Consider the following 26,583-nt stretch of genomic DNA (forward strand, 5'->3'; position numbering starts at 1 on the left):
GACCAAAGTATTACAGCCCACAGAATACTAATCTATCACATGCCACAGGCAGAGAATAGGAGGGATCAAAGTGTACCAATGCCCAAGGCCCCTGCAATGGCAGGGAATTGATTCTTTTATATCCATCCCTTTTTTCTGGCCTGATGATCCACAAACTTTGCTGCTTTCTTGCTTCCTCTGCTGCAGTAAAGATACAAGTATTCCTGAAACTATGGCAGGTGGTGCTAGATATAATACCATCATAACTTTCCCAATTGTTTTTTAATAATTAAAAGGGAAGATCTTTTGGCAGTAAGTATTTTTAAATAATACTTACCATCTCTTTTAAAAAATGCATTTATATCCAATACAATGCTCATTGAAACCAATGGTAAAATTTCCACTAATCCAATGGATGCTGATCAGAATGTGTAAGAGCTAAGTACTGTTATTTTTATTTTATTAACAAAAAAGAGTATTATATAATTAACTATCACAGTATCTTTATAATGTAGATTATTTTTCCTTTAAAAAGTACTTAGTAATAATATCCTAGATGGATTGGGCCATACACAAAATTAAAGACGAAAATGTCTTTTTTTATTCTTTGACCACTCGTTCCTAAAGTCTTCTGGCCCTAAAACGGCTGTATCAACACTGATTTAAAAGTACTTCCAACATCTGTATGGTCAAACACAAGTCTATACTGATTCAGTTACAACAACGAAGGAAGAAGCCATAAATAAAATAACAGTGTTAGTTGAGGTGTCCTCTAAGAACTAAAGATTGGATACCAGTTTCCAGTAATATTATATTTGGGCAGTAGGGACAAGATGAACCTCTGAATTCTCCTATTATATATATATAGGCCATTGCCCTGCCCAGATTTCCATTAATGTAAAATTTGCTTACCCAAAGGGAAAAAATATTTTCAGGATAATTATTTCCAAAATGATCAATTGAGAATGTAAAACCATACTCCAGAATTAGAAAAGAGGGATTTAAAAGTTCTCAGTAGACCTGTAGCCCCTTCAGTACACGTCCCCAAAATTAAGTGCCGGGAAGGGAGTCCAAGAAAAATAGAGCAGATAATGCAATGCTACAGTAACAACTCATGCACAGGCCAATAACCAATTCATTCTGGTGGCACAGCAGGGAGCAAATAAAAAAAACCACATCAAAATCCAGGCCACAATTCAGATCTACAAATGCTTCACTACTGGGTCCTAAGCGGAGAGAAAAAAACTTCATCTGAAAACCATCAGGCTGAGGAGACACAAGGAAAAAGAGACAGTGCCAAGGGAGGACATGAGCTAAAGCTAAACAGACTCTGCTGCAGTAGGAGTCTCAAAACTATTTTCAATAACCCCTTGTTTAGATATTAATTGTCTCAACAGTGGTTCGCCAGCTCCTCCTCCCAGTACTCAGGACACCATCCCATCAGCTCCTGTTTCCAGTGCAAAAGAGCAGCAGGATGATGACTCACTGGCTTCTCCCACACCAGTTCAGCATGGTGACAGCTCTCTGGCTCCTCCTCCCCACAGCACACAAGCTCAGCAAAGTGGTGTCACACCAACTTCTTTCAGCATGGAGTCTCATCAAGGCAGAAACTCACCAGCTCCTACTTCCAACCAAGGCTCCAGACAGGATTTCAGGAGTTCTGACAAGAAGTAAAAGTGGACCCTTCATAGCAGTTCAGGCAGACACTGGAGGATAGGGACAGTAGAAAATGGGCAGACAGAAGTGACACTTAATAGTGTGTTCAGACCCTAGCAACAGTTGGCAAAGATACTGGAAGAGGAATAGAGGTCTGGGGCCAATTTTCTGATTTGTAATTAAAATTCCACAGTATAGAAAAAAAATTCAAAATGCTTAAATATCTTCAGATTTAAGATATTATAAAATATATGCATGTCCTACTGTAGTTCAGAATGGATTAACACTTGTTCCAAAATAATACAAATGTTCTCAATAACCAGATAATGGACACACTATTTAAGATAATGCCAAAAATAAAACCAAGAGGAGCTTCACAGCCCAGACCAAACACCCATCTATACATATGAGAGAAAGATCTTTAGTCTTCCAGACAGAAGAAGGTTTTTTACTATAATCCAAGGGACCCTGAGTGGTTTAAAACAAGGACAAACAATGCAGTGTTAGGATGCAGATAGTGTTAGCCTTCAGAGGGATGAAAAAACAGGGACTCAAAGGCCCAGATCTACAGAGACTTAGGCACCTAAACCCCAAAGGGGTTCCCTTTGTTGATCCAGGCTGAGGATACTATTGGATCAGCAGGAGTGGTTCCCTCAGGAGCTGCTGCTCTTTTGCCCTATTAAGGGGAGGCGGGGAGAAGAGGGAGCTAAGGCTCACTTTTATCTCTAAGGGGTTGGGAGGAGGCTCAGGTTTCTTTTGGCCTAGATGCATGGGGGACTTGGAGCATGTTTTCTCCTCTGGAGACATTAGGGGTGTGGTTGCCAGCATGTAAGCATTTTGCCAGGGCAGTTCTCCATATTAGCCCCCACCGGGTTCTATATGTGGTCTGGTGAATTTTAGAGTATTTCTTCGAAGGGTGTGAGAGAAAACGCAAATTACAGTAACCCGAAGGCCGATAAAATCACCTGGCACCACTCAGGTGAAAAACTGTCACTTCAACAAAGTTGTGTGTCTTTCTCCACTACATTTCCCACAACTCCCACTCTGTTCACCTAGCCCCCTCTGGCTCTTCTTTCTGCACCTGCCCTATTCCGTTTTACCTCATGAGAGGAGGTGCAGGAGATGGACACCGGATGACCTCCTCTTCAGGGCTCCTTTCTGCCAGTGCCCTGGGTTTACAAAGTTTAGTTGGTTCACAAATCCCAAATATCCCTTTTTTTACTGAACATGAGGAGTCCCTTCTCTTTCTCTCCAGGGACTAGAAAGCGGGTTATGAAGGGGGGCGGGTATGGGGGGCTCCTGCTTCTCTTGACCTGGAGGGCAGTTCTCTTGATGAAGGCACTGTGGAGGACAAAGATACCAGCTGCTCCCCATAGTGTCTGACTTGGAGAGACAGTACAACAGGAAGTATGTTCCTGCTGTGGGTGCTGTAGCCACTCAGTAAACATGGTACCTGTCTTTGAGAGCTGACCACCCCCTTTAGCCTGGTCCACTGAATTATGAGTGTTCCACTGTGGCTGATCAAAGAGAAGCAGCTGGCAGGCCAGCTTGACTTTGGAAAGGATAGGGAGGGATAGTAGGATTGAAAGGGACCTCTGTCTTTGAAAACCTTAGAGACAGACTTTTCCCAAAATTCTTTGCAGGGTTTTTGTTGTTGTTGTTGTTGACTCCTGGCTTCCCAAGAAATCTGTTAGTGACATATGGGCCAGTGCAAGCTTGGGTGCAGGAAACATCAGAAATACTGCTTTTAATTTTGAGCATCTCATTCCCAGAAAGATGTTGACAAATTGGAGGGAGTTCACAGAAGAGAAACAAAGTTATTGAAGAACTCATTTACAGTGGAAAAAACTAACAGAGCTGTATATTTTTTCCTGTCTGAGCAGTGACTAAGGATCAGAGCATATACTAATAGTCTACAAATGTTAGGGTCTAAATGTGGAGATAGAGAAGTTATTTAGATTGGTTTAAGGGGATATAAATATAAATAACAGGATGAAGTTAAGAAAGAGAATATTTAGGGTGAACGTCAAAAAAAAAAATGTCCTGACAGTAAGATGTATTAGGCTGTGAACTGGGGTCTCCCAAGGAAAGTGCTGAAAGCCCAGTTTATATGACAATGCACGAATAAATACACTGTAAAGAAGATTTTTGCATATGCAGGGGAATGGACTAGGTGTTCTAATAGATCTTTTCCATCTTTAACATCTATACTTTTCCTTGTAGATAGGTCTAAGATGAAAGCAGATAAAACAACATGCCAGAAGACTCTGACTCATGGTGTTAACCACCAGAGATAAAATATAGGTGAAAGGATGTTTTGCTACTGTGTATATATTGTACATGAACCTGTATGTATTGCATTATTAATGTATATACTTAATCATATTTTTGACGCAACTTTCTATAAAATAAAAAAATGAAAACGTACTATGTTCTTACTGTCATATTTTGTTCTTCTTCTGCATTCTCCTTTTACGTCTGGCTATTTCCTTTCATCAGTCTCTTTCTTTGTCCTCTACACTCCTCTCATCTATTTGCTGTAGTTCTTACTAAGCCCCAAAACTAGAGGCCCACAGAATCCATGGCCAGTGGAGGGCTTAGCCTGGATTATAAAGGCTCCCTGACCTGAAAGGCTGCCTGTGGCTGCGGTGCATTTCGTTCGCTGAGCTGCCAGCCAGGCTTCTGGACATGGGCAGCAGCAGTTCAGCCAAGGACCTTTACAACATCTGAAGGCAGTAAGCACAACAGATGGAGTCAAACACAAATAGCTGTGCTCTGACTTTCTCTTGGCACAGGCAGATAACAGCCCTGAAAGATGTTGCTACACTCCTACAAGATTATTTCCAAGGGCTCTTCTAATCCAGAAGCCTGGTGGGCAGCAAAGGAAGAGATAATGATGCAATGCAGAGGGAAGAGAGCTCGAAAACTTGGAGGGCCGTGGTGAGAGAGTGAGGATGCTGGGATACAGAGGGAGAGAGCTGGAAGAACAGGGAAATTCTTGGTTCCACGCTGGGGTTAGGAGGGAACAAAGTAATGTGTGAAGCCAACTCCTTTTCCTTTTCAAATAAAGGGCCAGAGATACTCCTCTGAACATACACAACTTCATGGTTAGTACATTTTTATTATTCACATTTCTTCATTGTTCCCCTTGTAATAATGACGGGGAAGGGGGTCCTGGGAATCCAGGAGGACTTCCTCACTCCACAACAACCCAGATTTGCTGATCTTCAGGGCAAACTGAAAGATACAGGCACCTTTCTCACAAGCTTTTCCTGGGGGGCAGGAGGATAATTGATGGAGCGGATGTTGAGAAACATGCTCATTTCAAATTATAAAGATGAGGTGACATCACATCGTCGTGCGAAAAGAGGAGGTTCTAGAACAAACCTATATACTAAATGGCAACGTCAACAGGAATGAATGGTAGACAAAGTGTTCCAAAGAAATTTGAAAATGTAGTGGCTGAGCTGCTAATGAAAGTATGCTCATATTAATCATCTTACACTAGAAAAGAACTGGGCAGTTGCAAGTATTATAACTATTTTTTAAAAGATGTTGGGGTGACTCTGGGAATTACAGACTATTGAGCCTTCAGTACCAGAAAAATTGGTGAAATGATATTTAAATGCAGTTAAATTATGGCCATCTAGGTATTGTATGAGGAAAAAAACAAAATGTGTTTTCCCATCTACTATGATTGTTTGAGTATGACAACAAAACTGTGAATAAAGAAGAACTTTTTGCTATAATTTATTTGGTCTTCCAACAAGCCCTTGAGAAAGTTCCTTACACTAGATGATTAAAAAACTAAATAGTCATGCATTAGAAACTGTCTCAGCGACTGAAAACAAAAAGCAAGTATAGGTGGTCAATTTTCATCATGGCAAAAGTTGTTAGCTCTAGGGCCTCCAAGCATTTGCATTAGAACCAGTGTTATTTAATATATTCATTCATAATCTGATTAATGGGGTGGCACCAATCTTTCGTGAGCGCCCCCTTCTAGTTGGGTTTGTCTGCAGTGACCCCTGTTGGTGGTTTCTCAGGTGTTTTTTCAGCGACTCAGCCCTTCAGGCAAGTCACACATACTGTCTGTATGTGAATCAGAAGAGACGCCTTCCAGCGTGTACAGTCCGCCAAGGGCCTATCTCAGTACCCTTCGGTCGGTGTTTCTCTAGCCCTTCCCAGACTCAATCTTTAAGTAGTCCCAGCCCTGGCATGGGGCCATACTCCCAGGACTTCCTCCCTGGAGACACTACCTTCCTGTGGCCCTCCCTGGGCGCAGTTCTTACTCAGTCCCAGCAGCGAGCCAGGAGCTCCTTCATTGTTCCCCAGGTCCCTGCCAGCAACTGTCTGAGGCTAAGTCCCAGCAACCAGCCAGGAGCTCCATTGCTCCCCCGGTCCCTGCCAGCACTGAGCTGTCCATGGTCCTGCTCCTCTTTCAGCCAACCAGGAACACAGGGCTCTCTTCTCCAGCTCCAGGCAGCAACTGACTGCTCTGGTGCTGCTGCTTCCTTTTAGGTGGCCCTTCTCATCCCTGATTGGTCGCTCCAGCAGCCCCTCTGACTGGTTGTCACTGGCCAGAGTGCAACTCCTGTTAGCCCCACACAGTCCTCATCATACTCCCAAAAGTAACATATTTTGAATATGCCCCCACTTTCCACACAAAGCAACTGATGACAAAAGAGGCTGGTGGCACTGCAGAATATGGAGGCTAATCCTTTACTATAACCTCAATGTGCTCACACATCTTGCCAAAGTCATATTCCATCACCAAACAGCATGAATCAGCAGCTGATGCCATAATAATTGCAATGCCACAAATTAGCTGTTGTCTGTTACAGTTGTTGAGGAAAAGGTTGTTTGAGTACACTCACAGTTAATTCTCAGTAACCAAACTTAGCTACATTTATTGTCTAAAGACAAAGCAACAGAATACGAAAATACATACCCTCCTTCGAAGAAGCAATTCTTATCTCACAGCATGTTCACTTCATGTAACCTATGTAGAGGGGAGGAAAATCAATTTATTTTCCAATTCTGTGTACATAGTTTCTTTCTCTGACAAAGTATTTGCGCAGACCATGAATTCTTATCCTTGCAAGAGACTACAGCTGGATTTTTTATAGGAAACTTTTCAAAAACGAAAGTGGAAATTATAACAGGATTGACTTTCTTTCTCTTATTAGGAATCCAGTACCAGTCTTCACCATAAGACAGTTACACACACACAGAATTAATAAATTTCAAATTCCTTTTTATATACAACACTCTAAGTATGAACCGTTAGAGCACAGCAGTTACAATGCACCCTAGCTAGACTAACATCACTAAGTAGAGATTTGTTATTTTTCCTTTAAAATGAAGAATATAACACAGGGCCTAAACCCCCAGTATATATTTATAATACCTTACAAAATCAAAATAGGCTTTGGGACTTCTGAGATCTTCTGCTCTCACATAAGCTCACCCTGGGTATTATATTGACAATTAAATAAAATATTTAAGTGTACTACAAAACCAGTTGTTTCAGCATCCACACTACTCGCACATGCACAACTTTAAATAAAAAAGAAAAAACTTTACAATTACTATACAATTACTGTAGCTCCAGCGGTCCCAGGTTCAATCCCACCCGACGACCACCGGGGTCTGTTGGTGTTACAAGTGGGGGCTCACCCGGGACCTCTGGAGCTAAATGCATGAGCCTCTACTGCATGAGATAAAAGCCATATGGCTCTTAGCTCAGGCGGTGGAGCAGACTCATTAACTCTCTCTCTCTCTCTACGTGGTCTCAGTGTCACTAGATGGGACGGAATACCACACCCAGGAGGTGTCTGGGCTACATATGGTAATTAATCTCTCTCACTCTAAGTGGTCTCGGTGCCACGAGATGGGACAGAACATCACACACAGGAGGCATGTGGATTATACTTACAAGTTCACTGTTTGGTCCATGAACGTGGCAAAGTTGTTGTTTGTGTACTAGGCACTAGATATTTACGTAAATACATTTTAGAAGTCTAATACGGATATACTATTTTGGTCCTCTGATCTCTGTCCGAGTGGATTTTTGAAATATGAGCATATGTCCGTGATTTTTCCTTGCTCATCCTTTTTCCAACATTGATTTTGGAAGATCTGCAATTCCTGGTGTGCCCTAATAGGGGCGTATGTGTTTACTGGTTTGCCACCCTTACTTCTGTGCTGCTTGTGGTGGCAGCATTGCCTTCAGAGCTGAGTGGCCAGAGAGCGGTGGCTGCTGGCCAGGAGCCCAGCTCTGAAGGCAGCGCCGCCACCAGCAGCAGTGCAGAAGTAAGGGTGGCACGGTATTGACTGTTGAGTCTTTGAAAGGGATCCTGCTTGTACAATACAACTTCAGGCATGCATCTTGCAGAGATTTGCATGCCTGCTTGATGAGCAATCAACCACTGCTGAGAAAGATATGCTTTACAGAGAAATATGCATTGGCACAACAGGAAGAAGTGCAGTAGGAAAGGACTGACTGCATGTAAAAAGGTACATTAAAATGTGATTTACCTTTATTTTTGAGGCTATTACAGTTGTTATTTATAAATGTTAGATATTCAAAGTAGAAAGAAACTGTACAGTAGAAACTTTACCCCTCCTTCAGCCCCCCTGCCCTCCACCAATGTTCTCTATTTGGGAACTTGAAATATGGTAACCCTACCAGATAGGTGTGGAAGTAATTACAAAACATTTTTATTAGAATTTAAGGAAATTTTTAAAAGGAATATGTCACACTTTGAGGGAGGGCATCTTACTTACAGTTTTCAACCAGAGGTAGTCCACAATATACATATCCACCTATGTAGCTGAAAACCGATTGTCTTTGTGTGTATGTGTAAAATCTGCTCTAGCAGTTGTATCTAAATATTCAGGTTGGGTATTTGAAACTCATACTAACTTGACAGGTACTGGATTAAATATCACCTTGTTGTGACACAGCAACTACTATTATAGAGGAGGAAAAAAAAACAAACATAGGAAGAAAAGATCTCTTCCACAATACAACATGGTGTGTGGTTTTCAATGCAGAATTGGCCCGGGGGTAATTGGAAGCCTTTGCACGCTACTGCTAACTCACACTGACATTTGGATTTCGCAACCCTCCCTCCCCCCCAACACACTCTCAGATAGAAGATATCTACCATTGTAGAATCACCTTTTCAGTTTTGTTCCTTTTTCCTAAATTGGATCAGTAAATCAAACTCTGATTGTATATCACTCTGCAGTTTGGGCCTCACCTAAAGTCACTGACTTCAGTGGGCTTTAGATCAGGCCTTTAGCAGCATATCACATTCATCTTGCACTTCAGTTAAGAGAGAAAGCATTGCAAGGTCATTACTGGTTATGAATTATCCAAGGAGTCATTCAGCCAGATAGAGGGTGAAGTTCTACCTAGTAGTCAGTACCTCCTGTTGGAGCAAGTTTAGTGCTCATAAACACCAAAGTTTACTTTGTGTTTAAGAGTAACCACCAACACAATAGGGTGAAACAGGAGGTCAGGACAATAGGACTGGGAGAAGTAGAACAATTTAACAAAGCGTTTTAATAGGCAGCAACAATACACACCTAAAAGGAAATAGATAATGAAACGCCCATACGAACAACTAGTATTAACTCTGTCATCCTGTTTCTATAGTTTCAATAACAGTAGCTGATTTTGTAAACAAACACTTCATTCATAAATATTTACAAAATCTTAAAATTCCTACCTAAAACTCTCCTTTGCCATGATACCTACAAAAAACTTGACAACAAATAGCAAGCTGGTGTGCTGATACCACAGCCTATCATGCTAACCAATATTATCAGTGTTTCCTTGTACTCTCCCACAATAACAATAATCATGTCTTTCTGTATCCATCTCTTTTCTCTTTTCTTATACTTAGATTGTAAACAGTTTTGGGACAAGGACTATCTTTTTGTTCTGTGTTTGTACAGCACCTAGTCCCGGTCTATAATGGGGCTTTCAATACCATTCAGACTTTACAATACCATTCAGACTTTCACAGGTTTGTTTACAATTATTAAGATATAAGATTCAAGTTCTTTGGATTTTTTTCCTTAACTTTGTAGTTTGTAGAGTTACAAACTGCTGACAATAATATGTAGTATTCATTGACCGGTGAAAAAAATATACATTCATGCATTGTAGAAAAGTCTCCCATTGTAGAAAAGTCTCTCTCCTCCAATTTCCTCAGATGTGGGCAATAATGATTATCATGGGTACAGAGCTAGCTTTACCACTGACCCCTTCTCTGCTATCTCTGACTGCACCCATTCACATCAGACTTCATGCCTTTGCCTTTCCTGGGGTGGAATGCTACAATTCTCCCACTCTTAGACCAGGTCCTGGGTTACAGTACCCTATGGATCAGTTGTGTTTACTCCCAACAGGTTCAACTGTTTTGAATACCTGTGATTCATCCATTTGGGAGTGTGTGACCAGTGATAAATACAATGACCCAAAGCAGACTTCTTAAAACAAGGTATAATTCAATCTTAACACTAGAAACAAGGGATAACAAAAGAGAAAAAGGATTTTTAAAACAACAAATGATCTATTTGCACGTCTCCCTCACCTGAGGCTTACCATCCTCCTGGAAACTGAGGAAAGCCTAGTTCTTTTAGACTCCACATGGGCGTTTGTGTCTGTCAGTCTGTTCCCCATGAGCAGCTCCCAAACAACAGCCTCCAGCTCTGGATATTGTAAATATATATAGTCATTTTCATCTGTTGGTTCCCTGCATCTGAAAAACATGCTGTGTAACTTCGCTAGAATAGCTCAGGCATTGTCTCTTAATCCTCCCCGGTCGTGTTTACTTGGAGGTGTCTTACGTGGAGCTATTGTCTTACCTTCCTGCTTCTTTTCCCCAACAGTCTGCTAATAAACTAATTCAACATATTCATACAGTAAACATTCCAATAATCAGCTCATATACAGTATTCATAAATTATTACAGAGCAGCTCCAGGACTTTTACAAAGATGAAACTGGAAATTTTGGAAAAATTGAGATTTTGGATTCTTTTTCCAAAACATGGGTTCCCTTCTTTATTTCTTCTTAAAATTCACAGTTACAATCACAAATTCACTTTTGGGTAAGTCCCATGCTGCAGCACGCCCAGTGATTCCCATGATGCACTGCCTCTCATCCTCCAAAAGAGGATATTGTGGTGAATCACAGGTTTCAGAGTAACAGCCGTGTTAGTCTGTATTCGCAAAAAGAAAAGGAGTACTTGTGGCACCTTAGAGACTAACCAATTTATTTGAGCATGAGCTTTCGTGAGCTACAGCTCACTTCATCGGATGCATACCGTGGAAACTGCAGCAGACTTTATATACACACAGAGATCATGAAACAATACCTCCTCCCACCCCACTGTCCTGCTGGTAATAGCTTATCTAAAGTGATCATCAAGTTGGGCCATTTCCAGCACAAATCCAGGTTTTCTCACCCTCCACCCCCCCCACACACAAACTCACTCTCCTGCTGGTAACAGCCCATCCAAAGTGACAACTCTCTACACAATGTGCATGATAATCAAGGTGGGCCATTTCCTGCACAAATCCAGGTTCTCTCACCCCCTCACCCCCCTCCAAAAAACACACACACAAACTCACTGTCCTGCTGGTAATAGCTCATCCAAAGTGACCACTCTCCCTACAATGTGCATGATAATCAAGGTGGGCCATTTCCAGCACAAATCCAGGTTTTCTCACCCCCACACCCACCCCCATACACACACAAACTCATTCTCCTACTGGTAATAGCTCATCCAAAGTGACCACTCTCCCTACAATGTGCATGGTAATCAAGGTGGGCCATGTCCAGCACAAATCCAGGCTTTCTCACCCCCCCCCCCTTTTTTCCCGGGGACACACACACACACACACACACAAACTCACTCTCCTGCTGGCAATAGCTCATCCAAACTGACCACTCTCCAAGTTTAAATCCAAGTTTAACCAGAACGTCTGGGGGGGGGGGGGTAGGAAAAAACAAGGGGAAATAGGCTACCTTGCATAATGACTTAGCCACTCCCAGTCTCTATTTAAGCCTAAATTAATAGCATCCAATCTGCAAATGAATTCCAATTCAGCAGTTTCTCGCTGGAGTCTGGATTTGAAGTTTTTTTGTTTTAAGATAGCGACCTTCATGTCTGTGATTGCGTGACCAGAGAGATTGAAGTGTTCTCCGACTGGTTTATGAATGTTATAATTCTTGACATCTGATTTGTGTCCATTTATTCTTTTACGTAGAGACTGTCCAGTTTGACCAACGTAAATGGCAGAGGGGCATTGCTGGCACATGATGGCATATATCACATTGGTGGATGTGCAGGTGAACGAGCCTCTGATAGTGTGGCTGATGTTATTAGGCCCTGTGATGGTGTCCCCTGAATAGATATGTGGGCACAGTTGGCAACAGGCTTTGTTGCAAGGATAAGTTCCTGGGTTAGTGGTTCTGTTGTGTGGTATGTGGTTGTTGGTGAGTATTTGCTTCAGGTTGTGGGGCTGTCTGTAGGCAAGGACTGGCCTGTCTCCCAAGATTTGTGAGAGTGTTGGGTCATCCTTTAGGATAGGTTGTAGATCCTTAATAATGCATTGGAGGGGTTTTAGTTGGGGGTTGAAGGTGACGGCTAGTGGCGTTCTGTTATTTTCTTTGTTAGGCCTGTCCTGTAGTAGGTAACCTCTGGGAACTCTTCTGGCTCTATCAATCTGTTTCTTCACTTCCGCAGGTGGGTATTGTAGTTGTAAGAAAGCTTGACAGAGATCTTGTAGGTGTTTGTCTCTGTCTGAGGGGTTGGAGCAAATGCGGTTGTATCGCAGAGCTTGGCTGTAGACGATGGATCGTGTGGTGTGGTCAGGGTGAAAGCTGGAGGCATGTAGGTAGGAATAGCGGTCAGTAGGTTTCCGGTATAGGGTGGTGTTTATGTGACCATTGTTTATTAGCACTGTAGTGTCCAGGAAGTGGATCTCTTGTGTGGACTGGACCAGGCTGAGGTTGATGGTGGGATGGAAGTCGTTGAAATCATGGTGGAATTCCTCAAGGGCTTCTTTTCCATGGGTCCAGATGATGAAGATGTCATCAATATAGCGCAAGTAGAGTAGGGGCTTTAGGGGACGAGAGCTGAGGAAGCGTTGTTCTAAATCAGCCATAAAAACGTTGGCATACTGTGGGGCCATGCGGGTACAGGAGATGCAGTCTGACCAGGAAATTTAACTTATAGAGGATGGGGACAAGCAGCAATTCCAAGAATATTTTTGTTTTGGCCAAAATATTTCTGTATTTGAATTTTTATTTAAGCATTGAAATTTCTGATAGAAAATTTTGACCATAACATTTTTTCCGTTTTCATCAACATTTTCAATAGAAAACCCATCATTTTCCAACCAGTTCTAGATAGTACCCACCATCTGCTGGGGAGCAGTTGTAGATGGTTAGTGCCTCCCCATATATCATTCCTCAGCCCCAGCTGCTCTGTTTGGAAACCTGGCAGAGTGGAGCTAGCCCTGGAAACAGGGGGGACTTGTATGGGAGGGTAAGTGTTACATGGGCACCTCAATCATCTTGTCTCAGAAAGCCCAATATCTTGTGTTCAATTTTGGTTACCGATGTATAGAAACGATGTAGAGAAACTGGAAAGGATCCAGAGGTGAGTGACAAAGATGAGCAAAGGGATGGAATGCAAGCCATATGAGCAAAGATTGAAGAAACTACATATGTTTAAGTTTGGAAAAGCAGAGATTAAGGGGGACATGATATTAGTCTTCAAATACTTGAAAGGCTGTCATAAAAAAGATGGAGAAAAGTTGTTCTCTCTTGCCGCAGAAGGCAGGACAAGAGGCAATGGGTTCAAATTACAGCATAGCAGATTTAGATTAAATCTCAGGAAAAACTTCCTAACTGTAATAACAGTAGGACAATGGAGCAGACTGCCTAGGGAAATCATGGAATCTCCTTCACTGGAGATTTTCAAAAGGAGGTTGGATAGCCATCTATTGTGGATGGTTTAGACCAGTGGTTCTCAACCTATTTATCACTGTGGGCCACATTTGTGGCCCACAATGTGTTAACTGGGCCGCAGTTTGAGAATCACAGCACGCCCCTCTGAACCTCCCTCCCCCACAGACCCCTATGCCCAGCACCACCTGCCCAAAGACCCCTCCACAGAGTGGGGCCAGAAGTGGAGCCCTGGGTGGGAGCTGGGTGGCAGGGACCCCAGATCCTGCTGTGCAGGGCAAGACAGCGGCCCCGACCCTGGACCCAGCCATGCAAGGCCAGGTGGCAGGGCAGTCGGATGGCAGCCTGGACCCCAACCCCGCGGGGCTGGCCGGCAGCCCTGATACCGACTTCAACCCGCAACCCCGTGGTGTGTTGTTGGTAGCTACCGGTGTGGTGCTCCACTCTTGTTCAATGATGATAACAGTCGGCTGCGTGCTTGTTCCCCCTGTGTGCTGCCCCACCTCTGCACAGATAGCTAACACAGCAGACTCCGAGAGAACTCCCCAAAACCACAGACTCTAGTAAGGCACAAAGGAGCTAGAATCAATTAAGGCAGGCTAATCAGGAAACTTGGGTTTTATAAAGGAGCTCACTTCAGTTTGTGGTGTGCGTGTGAGGAGCTGGAAAGAAGAGGCACTAGGAGCTGAGAGTGAGAACACGGACTGTTGGAGGACTGAGGTGTACAAGCATTATCAGACACCAGGAGGAAGGTCCTATGGTGAGGATAAAGAAGGTGTTGGGAGGAGGCCATGGGGAAGTAGCCCAGGGGGTTGTAGCTGTCGCACAGCTGTTCCAGGAGGCACTCTAGACAGCTGCATTCCACAGGGCCCTGGGCTGGAACCCGGAGCAGAGGGCGGCCCTGGGTTCCCCCCAAATCGTCCCAACTCCTGGTTAGACACAGGAGGAGTTGACCTGGACTATGGGTTCAGAAAAACAGCCAAGCTGAGGGCTGCCATGAAGCTCCAAGGTAAGCAAATCCGCCAATAAGCGCAAGATCCACCAAGGTAGAGCAGGAACTTTGTCACACAGGTTTATTGTCAAATGAAGCACAGTAATAGTTCCCTATAGACTCTACGGGGCATACTACGAATTTGTGCTCCCTGGCAATGGATACTGCTCAGACAGCGGCGGGACACTCCACTGCCCCCTAGGCTGGTCAAATATATGCGCTCCGGGACCTACTTTTATACCGTTGCAGGACCGATTACTCATCATAGTTCAAACGAATCTATCCATCATGTTGTCCTTTTGATCCTGTCTTTAAGATGCACCTGCCTGTTCCTTGTTATGTCTACAGAGTGTCTTGCCACCGTCTTGGCATAAGTTTCTCTCATTAGCCCTTATGTGTGTGTGTGCACGTGCCTCTAATAACCTTTTCTTGCCAACTTCTGTGAGTGGGACCTGCTTCTGGCTCACAGCCCAGCTTTGCTTATCACTGCCTGGAGGTACTTTGGTTCAGGCTTTACTTTAGTTCAGGCTTCAGGCCTCAGACTGGGCCTCTGATACAAGAATTTATGTTTCAGGGCCTCCGTTTACTACATGGGGCAGCCCCTGGGCCCCAGATCCCGTAGGGCTGGCTGGCAGCTCCAGGCTCCAGAGACCGTGGGGCCGGCTGGCTGGACGCTCCAGAGCCCAGACCCTGGACCTCAGACTCTGCGGGGCTGGCAGGCAGCCCCGGACCCTGAACTCTGCAGGGCCAGCCGGCAGCCCCAGACCCTGCCACGCTGGGCCAGGCAGCCTGGACGCTGGATGACGCTGCACTGGGTGGCCACGCATCTGGGAACCCAGACTCCCCCTGGCCTGGTGGCCTTTAGCACACAGCTGGCCCCAGCTGTGTGCTAATTAGGCTGCATGCAGCCCGCAGGCTGGGGGTTGAGAACTGCTGGTTTAGACATAACAAATCCTACATCTTGACAGGGGGTTAGACTAGATGACTCGTGCAAGCCTTTCTAATCCTATGGATCTAGGATCTGCATCTGTGAAACTTCAGTGGTGTGTGGAACAATTGTGGACACAGTGCCATGTATTCTGAGTTTGGTAGAATAATAGTGGGGAACAGAAAGTGTCTGCTGGCCACAGTGTGAGATTTTCCCGGGGAAGAGAATGGGACAGAGCCAGAGTAGTAAGCAAAAGAGAAACATCCATGGCTACACTGGGGAGCTTACATCCTGCAGCAGCACCAACAGTTAAGAGCTCGGGGCGGGGTTCTGACTTCGGATGCACCTCTCACCTTATGCGGGGCACCTCAGGGCTCGGTTAATACAGCTCAGGGGGCAGGGTGGCCCGATGCACCTCTCCGCTCACATTGCGATGTCTGAGCTGTGCGCACCTCGGCGACGAGGCTGCCAGCGCGGTCCCTGTGCCCCGCCCACGCGCCTCACAGAGCGGGCCGCGCCCGCCCAGCAGGGAAGCAGGATGCTCCCGGCCGCGGCTTGGCGCCTGCCTCTTCACGGGAAACACGTTAGGAAAGGAAAAGTCCCAGCAGCAGGGAAGAGCGCCGGGCCAGGGAGGGAGGGAGGAGGGGAGCAGGCTGTTTGGAGCCCTAGCTGCGAGTGGCAGGCAGCGCCCCCGCCCCGCCACTCCTGCTGAGGACCGCAACTGACAGCCGCCGCTCCAGCGTGGGGAGGGGCGGGGATGCGCTGGGAACTACAACTCCCAGCAGGCAGCGCGGCTCTCCGCCGCCCGGGGCTGGGAGGAAGCGGAGCGCGCGCTGGCCGGCGCTCACGCGGAGGTGCTGCCTGCTGGGGTGTGTGGGCCGCTTGGGAGCCGAGGCGCGCGCGGGCTTGCAGTTAAGGGAGCTGCTGCGTCCGGCGGCGGGGCGGGCCCTGGCGGCGCTACCGTGCCTTGGTGAGCGATGGCTTAAGGGGCCCGTGATCTCTCTCTGAGCCTTGGCTGCTGCAAAGTCCCCTGTAGTTGTAGCACAGCGGCCACCGGTCTCCGCGTATCTGCTGCTGAGCTGTGGACAGGGCCTGACGATCAGCAGCCAAGTGCATCCGTAGCATTATGGTGAGAGGGTCCGGCATTATGAACTCTGGGGCAGTTTCTTAGCAACCTGCCCTGGTCACTAGTTTGGGGTCTGTCTAACTGGCAGCGAGAGGCTCATGCTTTCCTTTCCCACTGCTGCCCCTGTCCTCTTCCTTCCCTCCCTCTTCTTATCCTCCCATTAAGCATGTTAGGTGTTTTGATAGAACTGGAATGGAACTATTGGTGCCTTGTTATTTTGTGTCACATCATATTGTTTCCTCTGTTCCCTCTAGGCTAATAGTTCTTGCAGGTAAGAGAATGTAAATTACAAACTCCACTATAGCTGTTTAATACTGCAGTGCACTGGTTAATCTGTAACTCTGTTCTGTTAGGTTTCGGAGTAGCAGCCGTGTTAGTCTGTATTCGCAAAAAGAAAAGGAGGACTTGTGGCACCTTAGAGACTAACCCATTTATTTGAGCATAAGCTTTCGTGAGCTACATCCGATGAAGTGAGCTGTAGCTCACGAAAGCTTATGCTCAAATAAATTGGTTAGTCTCTGAGGTGCCACAAGTCCTCCTTTTCTTTCTGTTCTGTTAGTATCAAAGCTGCTCACCTTTGTGACCCAGGCCTCTACTGGTAAAAGCTCATAAAGAAATTTTTCCTTTAGCTCAACTGGCCAGACCCTGTATTTTTTCAAGAAGAGTCGCTATCCAAGTTAATCACGGTTGCCATAAAGTTCACAATGGCTGTGGTCATACTGAGAAACATGAAGTCACTAGGTAGCTGTCAACTTGTTATAACTTCGCTGTTGTAGGATGCATTGATACTATAAAATTTGGTATCTGTATTGTAGCAAGGATGCAACTGCACTGATGCTGTTGCTAGTAGAGATAGAGCTCGGTCTTCTATACCACCATGTTATGAAAACACGACTGAGTGAGTTTTCATAACCTGGTAGTAGAAATGCCCGAGCCTTGTCTGTAGTAGAGCTTACAGCATTGGTATCACTGGAATACAGGTACCAGTTACTATTTTTCTTGTGTAGAAAAGGCCATATTTTACACAGTTCTTGAAAGATTCAGATATGAATAGACACTTAGTTAAAATTTTAGCTCAAAGAATGTGTTTTCTCCTGTTCACTGGCAACTTTCTATTTTTGTTGTTTATCTTTAATTATTACCACTTAACAATGTGAAGTGTTCATTTTTGTTTTGGGATACAGATGGGATGGGGGGAAAAGCTATTCAAAATGTTATAGAACTGTATGGTTATGCAGTGAAGAAAATGAAGTCGATGATGAAGCATATTTTGGTTTATTTTTGTCCAGATAATGGAGTCTCTCAGCTCCGCTAAGGCTCATAAGTGTGAATCAGCAATGCAGGATGAAAGTGAAGATGACATTGAGTTTATCTGTGTAAGTAGATGTTGGCTCAATAACTGTAAATACTTTTGCCAGTTAAATACATAAAATGTTCTAAGATTTGAATATGCAATGTTGATTATCTTTACTGTGTGTTAAATAAAATATTGGTGTTACATTAAAAACTCAGCTTTTCAAAGCAGAAGAAAATACTAGTTTAGTTTTCGCTTTCAAAAAGCAGTTTAATTCTCAACCTGAGCTGACATGCCTGTGTCAAGAGAATCTGTATTAAAAAGGGGGTTGGATTTGAGGCCCCAGTCCTACAATGACATGAGTCTGGGTGGGCAAGGGTGGCTTCAGTGGGCTCTGCTGAGACAGTGAGCCTTAGCACACCTCATTACAGGTTGGGACCCTAATGAATTACCCATCTCAACTAGAGCTGAATAGGAGAGTCGGGGAACAAAGCTAGTTTTTGTCAGACGTGCATATGGATAGACTGTGGTTCATATTCTGATACCCTTAATGCAGTAGAATGGCATATTACTCCAAGAGTAATCCACTGAAGTCAATGAGACTACTTGTGAAGTAAGGTGTGCAGCTCATTGTGTAATGGCACCAGAATCTCACCCTGTGTTACCTGATAGAGATAAGGGAGACAAACAGGGGTAGAAGCCTATTAGCAATTTAGTTAGGATGTGGAGTACTGTTTAACACACACAGTGCAGAATGGATTATAGAATGCTGTCGTGTGGCTTCTGACTCTGAATCCTTCCTGTGACATCAGATTTTGCACAGGGGCCCAACAGTGCCACAATAACTGGTTTTCTGTATATAAAAGCCAGGGACCGCGTTAGGGGTAGCAAGCAGGGCAGTTGGCTGGGGCACCATGCTATGGGGGCCCTGCAAAGCTACATTGCTCAAGCTTTGGCTTCAGCCCCATGTAGTGGGGCGGTGGCTTTCTGCCCTGGACCCAAGTGAGTCTAATTCTGGCCCTGTTTGGCAGACCCCCTGAAACCTGTTTGCGGCCCACAGTGGGCCTCAGACTCCTTGTTGAGAACCACTGATGTAGTTTGTGTGTGCATATTACTTAAGGCTGTCAGAGCCTGACTACAACTTTTAGAAACATGCATTGCTAAACTTATGAGGAAAGTGGGACATGTATAATACTACATGGCAGTGGGCCTCAATCCTTTGTCAAAGAAGCAATGCTTTGATGGAAGGAAATATGGAAGAATGGAGGGACAACTTTTCTTTACAGGACAACTTTTCTTGCACACACACAATAAGGAAATAGAGTACAGATTTGGGTGTGAGGAAACTCTAAGTAAAACAGTAATACACAACATTATAAAGTGGATAGTGTAGATCAGCAGTTCTCAAACTGTGGGTCGGGACCCCATTTTAATGGGGTTGCCAGGGCTGGCTTAGACTTGCCGGGGCCAAGGCCAAAGCCTAAGCCCGAGCCCTACTGCCTGGGGCCAAAGCTGAAGCCCGAGGACTCCAGCCCTGGGCAGTGAGGCTCAGATTACAGGCTCCCTGGGGCTGCAGCCCTTGGGCTTTGGCCCCTTCCCCCCACCGCCTGGGCAGTTGGACTTGGGCTTTGGCCCCCGACCTGGGGCAGCAGGGCTCAGGCAAGCACGGGTTTTGATCCCCCCTCCTGGGGTTGTAAGTATTGTTGTCGGAAGGGGGTCACAGTGCAATGAAGTTTGAGAAGCCTGGTGTAGATTTTAATGAGTCTCCTCTTCAGTGACTCTTGACCTCAGTTGTTTGAGGAAGTGGTCTCTGTGTACACCTAGTAATGATGTTTGGTTCTGAAGGAAGCTGTAACTTGGAACAGATAGGCAGGGTCTGAGGTACCACACTGGGTGTCTTCTGTAAAGAGTGAATGTTATTTTTTGCCTGTGCTGTTACCCACCCACCCCTGGATGGCACCGGTACATACTTTGGAGCCCAGTCCGGGAGCCAGGCATTTCTCTCTGTCAGGCTGGGGAGGTACCTGGCAACATCTTTCTTCCTGCCTTTCTCCCAGAGAGGGCAAGCGCTACTACTAGCTGTGAGAAGAGCATTTACTTTCCCTTTATACACTAGTGGTGGATCAAAGACTTTAACCTGGGCCCATTCTCCAGCAATGGGCCCAGGTTTCACATACCTAATCTGCATTTGTGTTTAGTGGAAGTGCTCACCCCCTCCTGTTTGAGCTTACACAAGCTGATCCATGAATGGGGTGGGGACGAGGACTGTTTTTGTTGTTTTTTTTCTAAAATAGGTTATCAGCTTGGTAAGCAGGTGTTGACCTGTCTGCAGGTGCTTCTTTCTCTTGCTCCAGTCATCATGAGTAGGTGCTCAGGCAAACCTTGCTCTCTATCAGGAAGTGACGGACAGCTTCACAAACTCCAAACTTGATCTAAAAACTAAATAGTCAGTGGACAACAAGTAAAAACAAAACCAAACAGATTTGGGGTTAATTTTAAAAGGACTATAGAATATGAAAAATAGGGGTGGTGCAGTCCTTTTAAAATATAGGATGTTTTCCTATATTTTCATTGGCCTTGACTTAGATTGGCTGTTCATCATTGACTTAATTTACAATGTGTAAATGTGGGGTTGTCACCTGCTGAATAAATGTAAAGTACTTTAAAACTTTTAAGCACAGTTTCTGAAATCATACTGTATGCATTTGTGTGGAAACTCTTCCTAATGCCCAGAGCACTGAACTAATACAAAATCATGTGTACATCAGGGTGGACTGATTGATTTGATTTAAATCAAAGCAATTTAAATCACCAAATTAAATCATAATTTAAACCAGCAAGTAGGGAACCTTGATTTAAATAATTGATTTTGAATCTTGTTTTTCCTGCGTACTTTTTTTCTCTGAAGTTTCAAAGAAAGTCAAACCATTGAACTGGTGGAAGTCACTGGCTGAGCTCCTGCAACCAGAGTTTGTTGAAGTTCAAAACGAGCCTTTAGCAGCAGTAGTCTCATCTGCATGTGCAGAGAGACGTTTTCTTCATTTCAGTTCGTTCAGTTCAATGACTAATTCATTCAAAGTTAAGAAACCAATTGGGAATTGAAGAAGTAGGAATGCTTGTTTTACTTTTCCAAGCTATGAATGAAAAAGAGTGTGAGAGGATGAGATCCACTAGTTTTAAAAATTTGAAGGACCCAAAACAATCCAATTAACTACAGATAATACATCCTTTGCTTAATAAATAGTTGTCTTGAGCAAAACAGATTTTGCATTTAAACTTTTAACTATTAATTTATATTATTATTTAAATATTTAAACATTTAGTACTAATTTTTATTTAAATAATTGTGACAAAGTTCCTCCTCTACCTTGGTGGGTCTTGCACTTATTGGCGGATTTGCTCGCCTTGGAGCTTCACGGCAACCCTCAGCTTGGCCGTTTTTCTGAACCCACGGTCCAGGTCAACTCCTTGTGTGTCTGACCAGGAGTTCGGAGGATTTGGGGGGAACCCGGGCCCACCCTCTACTCCGGGTTCCAGCCCAGGGCCCCTGTGGAATGCAGCTGTCTAGAGTGCCTCCTGGAACAGCTGTGCAACAGCTACTACTCCCCAGGCTACTTCCCCATGGCCTCCTCCGAGCACCTTCTTTATCCTTACCATAGGACCTTCCTCCTGGTGTCTGATAATGCCTGCACACCTCAGTCCTCCAACAGTCCACGTTCTCACTCTCAGCTCCTAGTGCCTCTTGCTTCCAGCTCCTCTCACACACACCACAAACTGAAGTGAGCTCCTTTTTAAAACCCAAGTTCCCTGATTAGCCTTCCTTAATTGATTCTAGCAGCTTCTTGATTGGCTGCAGGTGTTCTAATCAGCCTGTCTTAATTGTCTTCAGAAGGTTCCTGATTGTTCTGGAACCTTCTCTGTTACCTTACCCAGGGAAAAGGGACCTACTTAGCCTGGGGCTAATATATCTGCCTTCTGTTACACTCCTATAGCCATCTGGCCTGACCCTGTCACATAATTTTAATAATTATGGTGATTTCAGGCTTTAGTACACATGGTCATAATTTCCAATTTGATTTTTAAATCACCTTTTACAAAGATAATGTATTTAATTTCAATTAAAAAAATCCAACTTTTATTTTTGTAATAATTGATTTTTACCCATTTACAATAATTACAACCTGGCCCACTCCTCTCTTCTGGACGGTCACCAGTCTTTTGTAAATGGACCTGAATCCTGTGCCCCTTGTGCTTCTAAGCTACCCCAGGGTCTGGTCGTTACCAGTCACTGTTCCTAGCTCTGGGTGTCTCAAGTGCACTCCCAGGTGTAGACTCCATATCTGACTCCATATCCATAGACCCATGTGTAGACTCCATATCCATATTCTTGGGCAGTAGGATCCTGTGATCTGGCTGCCTTAGATCTCCAAATTAGTGCCCTAGCCCCCCATGGGCCTGCAGTTGCTGAGCATGTTCCTCCAGAGTCACCCTGGCTGTGGAAGCTCTGGTTTCTTAAATCCGTCAGGGACAGTGTCACAGCAGGGTGAAGAGCACAGGTTTAGGAAAGGAATTTCTTAACCACAGACACTTTACTATCAATAAAGCATATTAGAGAGCTACTGATCTTGGGAAAACAACAAAATCTTGAACGGACACCCTTCCTTACTTTACTTTCATCCCTCCTGTGAGTCCTGGGTTTGGTCAGTGTTTTTTAGACTAGGTAGTTCTTCATGCTTTTTGTGTCCTGAGGCTGGTTGTCTTGCATGTTGTGATGGTCTGGCCCCTTGGTCTGAAAACACCCCTGTTTTAAAACAGTCTCTGCCCCTTTTTGCCCATGCGTTTCAGCTGGGGACATGTCAGGCTACAGTCCTGCCCCCCTCAGGCTTGCAGAGAGTCATTCAAAGTCAGTGGCTCTACAGATAGAAAACCCACTGTTCGACTTGGGGAAAGTCATTCAACACTGATGCCCCTTGATGGTGCTCTCATTGTTAGACCTCTCTGAGATATCCCACGCCTTAGCATGAAGAGGATATGGTCTACGATAGCTTTGTCACAACCAAGTTAGTTTTTTCAACGCAAACTGGATGTCTTAGTCCAACATGGAAGTTACAATGCAAAGTGAAAGGCACCATTAAGGTTACAATTAAAAATGTCATTCATGGAACAAAATGGAGTTGAAACTTTGACTTAGACATATCCCCAGTCTCTTTCACATTGTTTGCTCTGCTTAAAGCAAATAATGAAGTGCAGTTTGATTTATGAAGGTTTTGTTTTGTATTTCTTTTTAGTTGATGAAACCAATTATATCTAAATTATTGAAAAAGGAATAAAAAACTTTGGACTCCTCTTAAGGGCTTCTTGGCAAAAACTATCTTTGCAAAGGGTAAACACAGTAAAAAATTACACAGCTTAATTATTCCATCTTCTAGAATCCTATCTGTTTAATGTTTACCTTTTAGTTTAGAAGTTCTTTGAGCAAGTACAGGCCTTAGTTTGGTGTTGATCCTGCAAGCACTTATGAACGTGTTTAATTTTCTAAGTACTCCTATGAAGCTCAGCTTAAAGTTGAGATTGTGTGTCAGTCTTGGCAGGATTGTGGCCTTTGCGTCTTGTGCAGCACCACATATAATTAATATCTATATGACGTTAAATTATGACACTATATGATCCTATCTGAAAGAAATTGTCTGAATTTGTACAATGCACACTGTAACTCTTCTGTGGGGCATTAGGTTCTCTCCCATTCTTTCTTTGTTCTTTGCTCTATAGTACGGTAGTTGGAACTGTTGTATAGAATCTGAATGAAAACTCAAAGACAGAATATATAGAATTTACATGGAGGTTTTCCAGAATCACAGGAAACTTGTGTACTCCAGAACAACAGTGAGGTTGACCTTGGTACTCTCTTTCAAATTCCTCCTCAAGCTTTATTAACTTAATTGAGCTGGCTTGTGGTGACCTCTACTCAAGTCTTCTGAACTGTCTGATTTTGCTTCTTCAATGAGCTTTTTCAAAAGCACAGGGTGAGGCACCCAGCTCTTGTTGAAAAATGGGAATTGAGGTCTAACTGCCACTTGGGCCTTTGAAAATATCCCCCTCAAAAAATAATATATTAGAAGAAAAATAAAAAGGAATCAACAAGGTGTGTATCTCACAAAAGAGAATTTGTTCTGTAACAATTATTTATCTCTAAGCCCTGGTCTACACTGCGGGGGCGGGTGACCTAAGATACACCGACTTCAGCTACGCTATTCATGTAGCTGAAGTTGCGTATCTTAGGTTGACTTACCTGGCCGTGAGGCCGCGGTGAGCTGACCGCTGCCTCTCCCCCGTCGACTCTGCTTCTGCCTCTCGTGAGCTGGAGTTCCGGAGTCGACGGGGGTGCATTCGGGGATCCCCGATAGATTGATCACTATCCGGCAGATAGTGAAGACCTGCCCTTACAGTGCTATGTCTAATTCTCACTGTCAGTTTCCCTGGGCAAGAAATTATCTTCATTTGTCTGTAAAGCATTGTGCATACTTATTGTGCTGTAGAACTAATATGTTAATTCATGAACATTGTTTGAATGGCAAAGTAAAATAGGTTATTCAGGATGTAGTATTCTTTTAAAAATGGAACTCTATCCCAAGTCATGCTAATAGGATAGTGACATAAAGAACCTGCAAACACTCACTTCTGGAGGTAGTCTTACTGGACACAGTATTTATAAGATGGGAGACTAAGAATATGAAGAATGAATAGCCAAAATATATAAAGATAATTATTTCTTTAAAAAGTACCTCAAGTAGTAGGTCCTTGAGAGTTAGTGAATCTGCTAAGTTAGGGGTCCTTGTTAGGATATAGATCATAGAATCATAGAATATCAGGGTTGGAAGGGACCTCAGGAGGTCATCTAGTCCAACCCCCTGGACTAGATGCAGGACCGATCCCCGACTAAATCATCCCAGCCAGGGCTTTGTCAAGCCTGACCTTAAAAACTTCTCGGGAAGAAGATTCCACCACCTCCTAGGTAACGCATTCCAGTGCTTCACCACCCTCATAGTGAAAAAGTTTTTTGTAATATCCAACCTAAATCTCCCCCTCTGCAACTTGAGACCATTTCTCCTTGTTCTGTCACCTGCTACCACTGAGAACAGTCTAGAGCCATCCTCTTTGGAACCCCCTTTCAGGTAGTTAAAAGCAGCTATCAAATCCCCCCTCATTCTTCTCTTCTGAAGACTAAACATCCACAGTTCCCTCAGTCTCTCCTCATAAGTCATGTGTTCCAGTCCCCTAATCATTTTTGTTGCCCTCCACTGGACTCTTTCCAATTTTTCCACATCCTTCTTGTAGTGTGGGTCCCCAAACTGGACACAGTACTCCAAATGAGGCCTCACCAATGTCGAATAGAGAGGAACGATCACGTCCCTCGATCTTCTGGCAATGCCCCTATTTATACAGCCCAAAATGCCATTGGCCATCTTGGAACAAGGGCACACTGTTGACTCATATCCAACTTCTCGTCCACTGTAACCCCTAGGTCCTTTTCTGCAGAACTGCTGCCGAGCCATTCGGTCCCTAGTCTGTAGCGATGCATTGGATTCTTCCGTCCTAAGTGCAGGACTCTGCACTTGTCCTTGTTGAACCTCATCAGATTTCTTTTGGCCCAATCCTCCAATTTGTCTAGGTCCCTCTGTATCCTATCCCTACCCTCCAGCGTATCTACCACTCCTCTCAGTTTAGTGTCATCTGCAAACTTGCTGAGGGTGTGTCAAGGTTCCTCCTCCACTCTGAACTCTAGGGTACAGATGTGGGGACCTGCATGAAAACCTCCTAAGCTTACTTTTACCAGCTTAGGTTAAAACTTCCCCAAGGTATAAATTAATTTTATCTTTTGTCCTTGGAATAACCACTGCCACCACCAAACTCTAACTGGGTTTACTGGGAAACGTAGTTTGGACACGTCTTTCCCCCCAAAATCCTCCCAACGCTTGCACCCCACTTCCTGGGAAAGGTTTGGTAAAAATCCTCACCAATTTGCACAGGTGACCACAGACCCAAACCCTTGGATCTGAGAACAATGAAAAAGCATTCAGTTTTCTTACAAGAAGACTTTTAATAGAAATAGAAGTAAATAGGAGTAAAGGAATCCCCCCTGTAAAATCAGGATGGTAGGTACCTTATAGGGTAATTAGATTCAAAACACAGAGAATCCCTCTAGGCAAAACCTTAAGTTACAAAAAAGACACACAGACAGAAATAGTCATTCTATCCAGCACAATTCTTTTCTCAGCCATTTAAAGAAATCATAATCTAACGCATACCTAGCTAGGTTACTTACTAAAAGTTCTAAGACTCCATTCCTGTTCTATCCCCGGCAAAGCAGCATACCGACAGACACACAGACCCTTTGTTTCTCTCCCTCCTCCCAGCTTTTTGAAAGTATCTTGTCTCCTCATTGGTCATTTTGGTCAGGTGCCAGCGAGGTTACCTTTAGCTTCTTAACCCTGTACAGGTGAGAGGATTTTTCCTCTGGCCAGGAGGGATTTTAAAGGGGTTTACCTTTCCCTTTATATTTATGACAGGGTGCAATCCATGCCATCCTCCAGATGATTTATGAAGATATTGAACAAAAC

The 26,583-nt window shown here is 44.2% G+C and overlaps 2 protein-coding genes and 1 long non-coding RNA gene across 11 annotated transcripts in view; 2 read left to right on the top strand and 1 right to left on the bottom strand.

The window, feature by feature from the left end:
• Positions 1-4,513, top strand: part of BEND6 (BEN domain containing 6) — a 115,674-nt gene extending 111,161 nt beyond the window's left edge. For 7 of the 9 annotated variants that reach the window (XM_073336307.1, XM_073336304.1, XM_073336309.1 and 4 more), the window contains one exon: positions 1,377-4,067. In XM_073336307.1, coding sequence (XP_073192408.1) covers positions 1,377-1,653 — 277 coding nt within the window. In that variant the 3' untranslated portion in view covers positions 1,654-4,067. Of the gene's footprint in view, positions 1-1,131; positions 4,068-4,430 lie in introns of those variants that run through there. The other 2 variants (XM_073336312.1, XM_073336311.1) reach the window with 2 other exon arrangements.
• A 2,070-nt stretch (positions 4,514-6,583) lies between these two features.
• LOC140908674 (uncharacterized) lies at positions 6,584-16,016 on the bottom strand. The gene is made up of 3 exons (XR_012157950.1): positions 15,899-16,016; positions 10,242-10,359; positions 6,584-6,634 (listed from the first exon to the last, which is right to left on the bottom strand). It is a non-coding gene; the product is annotated as an uncharacterized lncRNA (long non-coding RNA).
• Positions 16,017-16,336: 320 nt separating this feature from the next.
• The window catches only part of ZNF451 (zinc finger protein 451), a 69,067-nt gene continuing 58,820 nt past the window's right edge, over positions 16,337-26,583 (top strand). Inside the window, exons 1-2 of the mRNA XM_073336299.1 lie at positions 16,337-16,674; positions 17,961-18,047. Of these exons, the coding sequence (XP_073192400.1) occupies positions 16,672-16,674; positions 17,961-18,047 (90 nt within the window). The 5' untranslated portion in view covers positions 16,337-16,671. The remainder of the gene's footprint in view (positions 16,675-17,960; positions 18,048-26,583) is intronic.

The sequence above is a fragment of the Lepidochelys kempii genome, chromosome 3 (assembly GCF_965140265.1).
Source record: "Lepidochelys kempii isolate rLepKem1 chromosome 3, rLepKem1.hap2, whole genome shotgun sequence".
Classification (NCBI taxonomy): Eukaryota; Metazoa; Chordata; order Testudines; family Cheloniidae; genus Lepidochelys; species Lepidochelys kempii.